Consider the following 10,227-nt stretch of genomic DNA (forward strand, 5'->3'; position numbering starts at 1 on the left):
CAGCTACATAGCCTTTCCACTTTCAACATGCTTGCAACCACAGCTCTTTACTATTCTCAATCCACTTACCGAAGGCTGTATCGAAAGCTGACGAAGCAGCAATCGTTTGGGACATGAGCCCTGCTCCCAATTTGAAGTCGGATTTTCTGGTGTCCCGGCAGTCTTCACAAATACAATACACAGCAAAATTAAGGTTGAATACGCAGGGTATCATGCCCTAGCTAGGTTTAGCTGTTTCTTTTACTAGCAGTACTAATTTTTTTATTAGCGTAGCAGCACTGCATAAATTAAGCAGTACATGCAGCCTTACAGCTAATAACGGCTCCTTAGTATTACTAGTTAGTAGATTTGTAGGCCTGTGTAAGGGTGCTTTATAAGCTGCAACAGCACCAGTAGCGCAGAAGTAGCCTATGTTAGACAAGTTTTGCTTTTACTATAAGGACAGGCTCTTTATAAATTCGGCAGGCAGGCGCCTCTACAAATGTATGTTTTGTCGCAGGTATGTTATAGCTATCTGACCCCTGAGTTCCCTAAGGGCTACCCCTGCCTCTGACCCTAAGGATTACTCTCTCACTGTCTCTTTCTACCTCTATCCTGCATTTCCCCTCTTGCTTTGTGCTTCCTGCTCGATACATCTCTCACTTTTTGTATTAGCATAGTTACCGGGTTTAGGAGTGGTCAAAACATGTTATAAAAGGGTAGTATTATAAAAACTACCGCGTCCGCAAGCTTACTATTACTGCGAAGTTAAAGTACTAATGTTTTTTTCTGTTACGGCGGTTGTTCTGTTACAAGCAGATGCACTTGTCTAAATGCATGACGCTCTAGAGCACTTACCAATTCAAGTACCTCAAAAATATTCTTTTTACATATAACCACTTTTCCCACTTCTCCATCTTCCTTTACTTCTACTTTGTGCACCTCGCCCTCTTTCTCCACGTCGCCACTTTCTGCCGACTTCATGCCCCTCGACCTCCTCCCTCTCAGCTCGTCTTTACTTCCTCCACCAAAGCTACCTTGTTCTGAATACGCTTACCACAAGCGATCGGCACCCATGTTGAATCCTCAGACTCCACTAAAACGCCTTTCGCCTGAGGCACGGTTTCATGATTAAGCTTAGTCAATACGCCTTCGCCTTCTTCGCCCCCTGTTTTCGAACGGCTTTCCTAGCATGAGCACGAGGGGTGGTGCTTCGTCATCTGAGCCGTAAGAGCTTGTAGAGCCTTCCAACGATGTAGGTTTTGAGTCTCGGTGATGAGAAACGTGTAGGTCTTGGAGGAAATGAACTCTCTTCACCTCCTGGGCTGGGCGCGAGTTCGTACTCGTGAGAGGAGAGGTTTGTCGTAGGAACTAGACGAGTTTGAAGAACTTGTAGTGGTTTTCCGCATTAGTGAGGACAAGGGTTTTTCAGACTCTGGAGAGCTCGCGCCTGGTGATCTTCTCGGATTCTTCTTCCCTCTAGCTAAGGCTCGTGTGCGTGAGGTGAAAGATTTGTCGTCTGATATGGGGGAACTTGACCGTTTGGAGGAGCGGGGGATGGCTCTTGGCCCCCTGGTCAGATTCGAATAACCAGCCCTGGTCTTTGGAGCACATGTTATGGTGGGTGTGGAAACAATATCACCCTTATCGTCTGCATCTCCATCATCCCAACCGTCATCGCTACCATCGTCGCCATCATTTCCCGAGGTCTTTTCGTTGTCTTTTTCGCTATCTCTATACTTAGTGTTAGGGTCTTCGCTATAGTTATCGCTATCCGACCCCTTCTCTCTCTTCCATTTCTTCAAATGCTCGTCCCTCTCTTCCTGGCGTTGTACAGCGGTTCCCATCTTCTCTATCTGCTTAAGGTATTTCTTAGTGGGCACCTTCTGAAGAGCCTTTGTTTTGAGGCCCTTTAAAATACTCTCTTCTCTCCTGATATCATCGTCATTAGCAAAGGGGCCAGCCTTGATCTCCGCTGCACTCTTCCCAATCCACCATAGCGGATCTATTAGTCCATAGCCCACTGTGTCTTTGCGTGCAGCCCCGATTTTGTAGCATTCGGCTTCAAAGTTAGTGTATATGAGGTCGGCTAGGCCTGCTTTGTGAGCTTGTCGGAGAAGATCGAAGGCTTCGGCTTCGTGGTCTGCTACCGAGTTTACGGGGATAGTGAGTTGGTGGTGGACAAGAATAGATTGGCCGACAGCGAGCATTCCTCGAGTATATTCTATCGCTTCCTGGATGCGCTTGACTAGTGGGTCAACAGGGTTGTGTTCTGACCGTGGGGGTGGTGACTCAGAGCTTTCGTAATTTTGAATGATCTCGAGGGCATTGAGCTCATGAGGCCAATTTGAGTTATGGGGTTGGATCGGTTTGGGTTCGTCGCTCGCGTTTTGCTCCGAGTCCGAAGGTGATGATAATGTATTCGAATAGTTCTCGAAGAGCTTCATTTGCCGCTTGCGTTTAGGTTTCATTCTTTTGGGTAACTCTATTTCAAAAGAACTTTCCTCCTCCGGCAGTCGCTTTCTCTTCCGATTTGGAGGACGATGGACGTCAGCCAAGCCGGTATCTAATCTAGATGAAGATGATCTCGACTTTAGAGCGGGTTTATAGCCTCCATAGTCTGTAGCTTCGACACAAGTGCGCTTCCACCTTCGGGTATAGTCCGACGAAGTGTTCTTTCGATTTGGCATGTTGTTGGGTCTCTTGCTGATTTTGTAACAGGGGACCGAAAGACAGAACTGGTGGGAAAGAGAATATCGTCGTGTTAGGGGTTAGATATGAACTAAAAAAATACTGTCGATACTGTTAATAGGATAAAGGAATCTAAAAGTAGTTCAAGCCTACAATGTTATTGTTTGATTCTGACAATGAAATTATTGTGGCTTCGATGTTCATTTAACGGCGTTGAACTGGACTAGGACCTTGAAAGAGTTGAAGGAGTTGAGAGAGGGAGATTAACGGCTATTTTAATTCACTCTCTTCGTAAGAACAAAATCCTATTGCCGCTAGTAACGCCTTAAAAGCACTACTGACAGTAACAGTTACGTTCTTATTAAACATCATGTCGGCAGCGCAGCTCGCAACGCAATCTCTTAACAACCCTGGATTCTTCTACCGACCAAAAGAAAGACGAACTAACGCGAGATAATAGATGACTCCTCTAGGTCCAAGAGCCATACCAATATCTCACCCAACTACATCGAAATTTTGATATTTATGAACGAAAGAAAGAGACGGCTCCAGATCTTCTCCATTTCCGGTAGATTGGGATCGCATCACCCCCAAGTAATGGTTTCTGGATACTGCAGCCATGACGACAGAGGATTATGTCGCTTCTTTGCTTGATGGTGGAGATTCTGAGGCTATCTTTAAGCCTTTTAGGGAGGGTAGTGGTGTCTGTGGAGACTCCCACAATGACCTTGATGAACCGTTGGGATTTACGCAGCTCTTACTTCGGCAGCCACAATACCCGCCAGTAGTAACAGGCAGGACAGATGCTCATCCCAAATTTCTTCAGTCGTTCATTGAGACTCCCGCAGGGGGCCTCAAACCGGATATCCTTGCAGCTGCACAAAGAGCTTTAACCGATTAGAGCGAAGAACCAGCTGCTAGATACTCCATGGAGAGGATTGAGTATGAAATAAAATCTAAAACAGAAAGAGCTTGAATGAGGGCGGTTGTCCTAGGTTGGAAAACTACGGCTCCAAACATCCGAGCACTTGTCCGCTTGATGGACTGAACAAAGAGAAGGAGCCGCAAGTGTGCAGGTATTGGCAGCGGTTTGCATGCCTTTTTGATAAGGCGCGAATAGCATTTGGTGGTGTTCGGCTAAGCATGACAACCTAGGCTTTAGCAGGACGGGATTTTCGGCAGGCCCCACCAAAAGAAATCAGCCCTAGCCTATCGTGGTGCTATCTGTGGTGTTGGGAGAACGGATATTATTGCATTATTTATTATATAAGATATGCAGAGCCTTTCCACCTTTGTGTATGCTTGCAGCCACAGCTCGAATAGTGACACTCAATCCACTTGCTGAAGCGCAAGCGATCCTGATACTTAAAATCTTGCCAGCCTGTGTCCACTGCGATATCCGTTGTGTGAGACCCTCTGCTGCCTCAGGGGTCTCCTCCCTCGTTATATTCCCCTTTAACGAGCTGAAGCAATATTCGGCTACTGTTTAGTATACGTATCGGTTACAGGGTGCTCGAGAAGCACGCGGACGCGATGGGCTTGAGGAAACCTCACGTCCGGGCAGCGGTAGACCTGCGGAGCCGAAGGTGGCGCGATGGTTTGTCTCTATATCAAGTAAGCGTAAGCTGGACGCAGTCGTACGTTGGATCTCATCTCGAAGTTGTACAACGGCTGTGTCATTTCGATGCTAGACATGTTAGTTGTTCTTGATAAGTGTCGGGTCCTTGAGATACCTAGCCCTGCTCCCTATCCGATGCTAAATACTACTCGCCGAGCTTAGTATACCCTCGGGCGCTTGGAAAGGGTACCGCCCGCTGCTCAGCCGCAGATCTATTAGTTATTACAAATAACTTACACTGTAATTATAGGGTAGGATGTGCAAAATCATCTTATACTAGCAAACATTGGCAATTTCTTTATTGAAGGTATTAATTAGCATAGTAACCCCACAGAAATTAAGCACCTCTTAAAGCCTTATAGCTAGTTATTACTGTTTAATGTTACTATTATATCTATAGGCTTATACAAGGGTGCTTTATAGGTTGCAACAGTAGTATAAGTACAGGAGGAACTGTATGTTAGGCAAGGTTTACATCCTTTATAAAAACAGACTGTTTACAAATTAGGTAGGTAGCCGTCTATATAAAAGTATTTTATAATTAGCATTGCTACAGAGGTTTAGAAGTTATCTTAGCATGTTGCAATGTTGCGAAAATTAAGATATGTATAGACTTGCAAATTGTAATAGGCGAGTGCTTAGGGGTATCTGCTAGAGATTAGCTAGCAGCGTTAGGAAGGACATGAAGCAAACTACAGCAACTTGTAGCAAACTGCAACACACATCAGTTGTATTGCAAGGGGCACACCTAGCTAGCTTGTTGACAACACTACCCCTAAGCTAGACCTAAGCTAGCTAGGTGTTGCGGTATAAAACCTAATTCCGAAGCGAGGACGCAGTTCCTCTTCTTCATCGAATTCAACACTGCTATCAGGCATTTGCTAGCTGCGCCAAGCCATTACACAAATACTGCAAAGTTAAAGTACAAATGGGTTTTCTGTTGCAGCGGTTGCTATGTTATTATACTGTTAGATGCATTTTACCTATTTAACTTCTTCTATATCTTTATCCATTAGAAACGACAGGTTAGAAAACATTTCATTACTAATCCTAACTCTCCTGTCCTGGGCCCTGTCTCGATACTCGCGTTCTCTTCCGGCGAGGAATTGTAGGTAAGCATGAGGCAAGCTTAGAAACGGTACCAAATCAGTTTCTTGAATCGGAATTTTTATCTCCCATAATGAAGAAGATGAGCCTCAGACAGGCAGCCTCTGAGTCCAACCTCAGTAGCTCCGTTCGAAAGAGGCTGTGACCAACGGGGAAAAGAGAATTGTGTGTCAATTGGTCATCTTCTGGAGAAGTAATAATAACGAGAAATTAAGAGAAAATCTGGCTACGATTTCCAGCCATGACGTTGGTCCAGCAGAGAGCCTTTCGCGGCATCCGGCCTCGCTCGTGAGAAGAAGTCTAAGGTTGTTGGTGTGGAACCCTCCCTTTAAGCTTCAGCGAAGAGGGCCCGATGGCGCGATATCGATGGGCCTTCCACGAGGCATTGATATCAGCGGCGGAATGGTCCTTGTAGTATCGTGGGGTCTGGGTGAGGTGACTTAGCTGGAAGGTTAGCCTTTCGCTAACTCGTCCAGCCACATTCCTAGCACATGGCACAACACATTTCCTAAGGAGCGGGTGGCTGTAACAAAAGACATGACTTTCAATATATACTGAAAATCGTAAACGATGTAGTAGGAAAGACATCTGTTGAACTCCTATCAAGGAGCTGTAAATGAGTTAGGCTCTTAGTATTAACAAGCAGGCAATTTATTCTCCCTTCTAACTTACACCCTAAAAAGATATTCTTTCTTAAAATGCAGGAAAATGTTACTCATCATTAAGGAACCCCAATAAAAAACTTACGAGGACGCAAAACGTAGACTTGTAGGGACATGGGTGTACGAGAAGCGATGTATTGTGGAGTGAAAATCCAAGAAGCTACGTCGTTTATATTGCATATTGAAACCCTATAGTTGATTGGGCAGCCCACCGTAGAGCCTCGGGCTTACGCAGACATTAATGACCAAAAATAAAGAGATTTCCCGAATTCAACATCCCTGGTCTTCTCCTTCAGATCACGTGTTCGACTCAGCCTCACACCGTCGTTTCGGCGAAATGACGCAGAAACCCGGCCAATCTTTACAAACTCCGAACTACCAATCCACGCTGGTCATCATCTCACCTCCCATTTCCACTATGCCTTTCTCAGCCCAACCCCACTCTTTCAAACCCGAAAAAGAATTGTTTCCGTGATCCACAAAACACAGCCAACGGAAGGATTCGAATATAAGAATGAGCCGGCAGATGGGTAGAAGATTCCTAGGCGTCCAACTCCAAATGGCGTGAAGATTATGGATCGCTATTTCCAGCGGAGGAGCCTGAATATGGCAGGATTTGACTTATAGAAAGTAGGAGACCCATGGTACCTTTCGGGGTTCCTTTTACCCCTCCATTTTGAAAACTACTACTTTATTTATTTCATAACCATAATTGCAGGATGCTTAACTCCTTCCTCTCCTTTACAACACTATCCGCGCTGCTCGCAACAGCCATCACCAAACCAATCGATCCACGAGAAGCAGCCTCATGGCCTGACCCCGAGCCTTGCACTGGCAATTGCAGCTACATACACGACCCAAGCGTTCTCCGCAGAAAAGACGGCACCTGGTTCCGATTCTCAACCCTCGGAAACATCGCGATCGCAACCGCACCAGCACTTACCGGACCATGGACATACCAGGGTGCAATGCTTCCCTCTGGCTCGAAAATCAACGTAGTTAAGAACCAGCAGCTCTGGGCTCCGGATGTGTCTAACATCGATGGGACATATTATGCGTATTACTCAGTGTCGCATAGTGGGCTTCAAACTTCAGATATTGGCGTTGCGACGTCCTCGTCACTAAACGTCGGATCGTGGACTGATCACGGCAGCGTTGGAGTCCCGAAGTCGGGCAATTACAATCTCATCGATCCGAATTTCTTCCGGGAATGCGCGAACTGTCAGAATTACTGGTCCTTTGGTTCCGCTTGGAACGATGTGTATCAAACGTCCCTAAATCCAGACTTCTTGACCTGGTCCGGAGTAACCCCAGCACAGAAACTGTTTAATTCCACGGTACCTAAAGGTCAGAATTATCCGAGTATCACGGAAGGCAGTTTCCTATTCTGGTGGCCGGTTAGTGGGACTAAATACTACTACATGTTTTTCTCGAGCGGGGCATGTTGTAATGCTGGAACCGCGCTTGCGCCGCCAGGGGACGAGTATAAAATCATGGTGTGTCGCGCGACATCCCCGACAGGGCCGTTTGTAGACCAAGCCGGCAAGAGTTGTTTGAAGGAGAATGGAGGCACGTTGGTGCTTGGGACGCATGGCGAGAATGTGTATGCACCGGGGGGTCAGGGTGTGGTTTTTGATCAAAGTGTTGGGAGGGTAGCCCTGTATTATCATTATGGTAAGTGGAAAGTTTGACAGTCTTGGAAATCATGGGATTGGGTGGGTTTTGACTAACGGTGACTAGCGAATCCGAAGATTGGGTATGGGTTTGAGAAATTTCTCTTTGGGTTTAATTACCTCGAGTTCGCTTCGGGATGGCCGGTTGTTACCTCATAATGACAATGAATAGAGCGGACAGATATCTGTACAATGAAAAGTTCAGAATTCCATGTCGGATTCAGAATTCATTTAAGATTGCAAACTTATTTTATCAAAGATGGATCCTCGTCAAAATTGTAAACCATAGTCTAGTAACCATGATTCCATGCCCCATCCTGGCATACCCACCACTTCGCCATCCCATCCACCACAACCACAACCCTCATACCTCAACAACCAATCTCTCCTCCCCCCTACTCTCCCTCCATCGATTCGTCGCCTCAACTAACTCCCGACACCCCTTCAACATCCATCCCCACTTCTCCACAAACCCCTCACTAAACTCCCAGCTCTCTTCCCTCCAGGGATCACCCCAAACCAGCATCCCCCGTTGCTTACAATCGTCAAACCCCTCATACAAACCCCCCATAACATCCTCACACCAGTCGTCAACATCCCAAGTCCCGTAGTGCTGGATCAAGTTATCTCTCAGCGGGGGGCTGGGTACAGCGTCGATCCACGGCGCATGGATGGTGGATTTTTGCAGTGGCGTTGGAAGGAGGGATGGTGGGAGGGTGGTTGGGCGCGGGAGGAGTTGGATGGTTAAAGCCGCGCGGCATTCTGCGGGGATGGTGTGCATGATGGAGACGATGGCATGGTTGGTTATTGACGCTCGGAGAACGTTGTATTGGATTAGGGTTATTAGGTAGTGGTCTGGGGAGAGGGGAAAGCGGAAGGGTGGAATGTCGGATTGGGTGAGGCAGCCAAGCGGTTTAAGGTAGGGGATCACGGGGTGAATGAGAGGGGGGTGCTGTTTGTTTGTGGGAGGCATTGGGGAGGAGCTTTCAGCTAGATTTACGCTCATGAGTTCGTGGATAGAAAGCGGTATTCTCTGGACTGGCTTTTTGGATGGAATAAGCGTTGGGCCGACGGCGGTAGCTGGGCATGCGCTTGGCTGAGGTATAAAAGCCGTGGTAGCTTGCGCAAGCGCCTCAGATACCGCATTGGGCTCACATGCTTTAGGACTGGCATTATCAGTTACTTGATGCCATTCCCGTCCACTTGAAGTGGCCGAAGGCTGCGTAGCAGCCTTACGTCGTCCTTATCTAAGATTAACCATATTTCTCATGTGCCGGATTAGGAATTATCTTACGCCAGGCCCTTTGATGTAAACGGTTCTGTATTTTGCGTCGTTCCTTCGCATCCGTTTTCCCCGTCCAGTCATCCGCAAGATCCTTCGCCTACTACGATAAGCCGCAAAGAAATTCCATGTGTAAATAGGAGGTTAGACCCTGACCTCTTTCAGCTGTTCTGTGACTCGTAACAGAATGCCTGTATCCTGTGCCGTCATAATGTCTCGATCAGTTAGGCTTGAGTCTTTCTCCGAGGACGGACGAATCGATTGAACAGTGGTACGAAACCTTGAGCTAAGAGGGTGCAGTAGAGGTTATATGCACTCTGCTTATCCCACAAATACTATATTGGTCCGCCGGGGGGTTGCACCAAAAGGATCGAGAGTCGGAGAGATGCAGGATGAACCACCCCTGCTTCGATGCAGGTTGCTTACGCACTAGATCTCAATTTATCTCAGCAAGCTCAGACGGGATGGGGAGAGAGCCTTAACAAGGGCAAGCCCCTGCTAGTCAATTAGAACCCTGGCTAGTAGCCTTAGTGGCGCAAGCCCCATCTCTCTAGCTAATAAGGGTGTAAGAAAGGCTTTCTCTCCCTAGCTGTTTAAGAGACTTTTATAATTATTTCTTAAATACTATAACTTTACTGCTTACTTTTTATATAAAAGGACCTTTTATTATTAATTTATCTATAACGTACTTCACAGGCGAGTTGCTCACACACCTAAGTTGCTTACTTTGCTAAGACCACACTCTAACAAACTCTATTATAGCCTATAACAACCCGCTCTAGCACTACACAGTATAGTACAGCCTAGAATATTATTTAGATACTACTTCTGCTTCTTGCTTACACATTTATGTGTTATGCCTAGTCTAATTGCACTATCTACAGCGTCTTTAGAATAGCTTACTTACTTTAGCTTATACTTACTTCTTTACTTTTTTTTATTACTATGCACTTTAAACTTTTTTAAAGCTATTAAGTATAAGCTTTTTTAAATTATTAAAGTTTTTTTATATAATTTGTTGGTTGACCTGGGTTCGATCGAACAAACGTACGCCTAAGGGGCGTACTAAGAGGTAAGTAGGCAAAGATCTTCTTGTTATTAACTACTACCCTCTCTTTTTATACAAAGAAAGAGGGCTCTTAAGTACACATAGCCCCTAACACACAGGCTAGATAGCTAATGTTTTAGGCAACCTAATTTAGCTATACGCGTGTA

The 10,227-nt window shown here is 46.1% G+C and overlaps 3 protein-coding genes across 3 annotated transcripts; 1 reads left to right on the forward strand and 2 right to left on the reverse strand.

Annotated features, from left to right (window-relative positions):
- Positions 1 to 22: 22 nt before the first annotated feature.
- BDR25DRAFT_357045 (uncharacterized protein) lies at positions 23 to 4,350 on the reverse strand (the record flags this gene model as incomplete). The annotated part of the gene is made up of 17 exons (XM_033695752.1): positions 23 to 217; positions 838 to 1,031; positions 1,077 to 1,091; positions 1,128 to 1,321; positions 1,357 to 2,717; positions 2,846 to 2,893; positions 2,955 to 2,975; positions 3,013 to 3,080; positions 3,119 to 3,173; positions 3,215 to 3,424; positions 3,449 to 3,557; positions 3,596 to 3,641; positions 3,676 to 3,807; positions 3,839 to 3,890; positions 3,983 to 4,133; positions 4,166 to 4,242; positions 4,312 to 4,350. The coding sequence occupies 17 exons, from the start codon at positions 4,348 to 4,350 to the stop codon at positions 23 to 25; spliced, it is 2,967 nt and encodes a 988-aa protein (XP_033545529.1).
- Positions 4,351 to 6,611: 2,261 nt separating this feature from the next.
- On the forward strand, positions 6,612 to 7,919 carry BDR25DRAFT_394558 (endo-1,5-alpha-L-arabinosidase). The gene is made up of 2 exons (XM_033698319.1): positions 6,612 to 7,731; positions 7,798 to 7,919. The coding sequence occupies exons 1-2, from the start codon at positions 6,777 to 6,779 to the stop codon at positions 7,887 to 7,889; spliced, it is 1,047 nt and encodes a 348-aa protein (XP_033545530.1). The 5' UTR covers positions 6,612 to 6,776; the 3' UTR covers positions 7,890 to 7,919.
- A 175-nt stretch (positions 7,920 to 8,094) lies between these two features.
- On the reverse strand, positions 8,095 to 9,222 carry BDR25DRAFT_343988 (uncharacterized protein; the record flags this gene model as incomplete). The annotated part of the gene is made up of 3 exons (XM_033693888.1): positions 8,095 to 8,972; positions 9,025 to 9,112; positions 9,169 to 9,222. The coding sequence occupies 3 exons, from the start codon at positions 9,220 to 9,222 to the stop codon at positions 8,095 to 8,097; spliced, it is 1,020 nt and encodes a 339-aa protein (XP_033545531.1).
- Between the last annotated feature and the right edge of the window lie 1,005 nt (positions 9,223 to 10,227).

The sequence above is a fragment of the Lindgomyces ingoldianus genome, assembly GCF_010093535.1.
Source record: "Lindgomyces ingoldianus strain ATCC 200398 unplaced genomic scaffold BDR25scaffold_23, whole genome shotgun sequence".
NCBI classification, from domain to species: Eukaryota; Fungi; Ascomycota; class Dothideomycetes; order Pleosporales; family Lindgomycetaceae; genus Lindgomyces; species Lindgomyces ingoldianus.

What these genes read in the sequence shown, in the direction of transcription:
- BDR25DRAFT_394558 (XM_033698319.1), top strand. Translation starts at nt 6,777, where the DNA reads ATGCTTAACTCCTTCCTCTCCTTTACAACACTATCCGCGCTGCTCGCA. An exon ending in AGCCCTGTATTATCATTATG is followed by an intron (nt 7,732 to 7,797) that starts GTAAGTGGAAAG and finishes AACGGTGACTAG; the next exon opens with CGAATCCGAAGATTGGGTAT.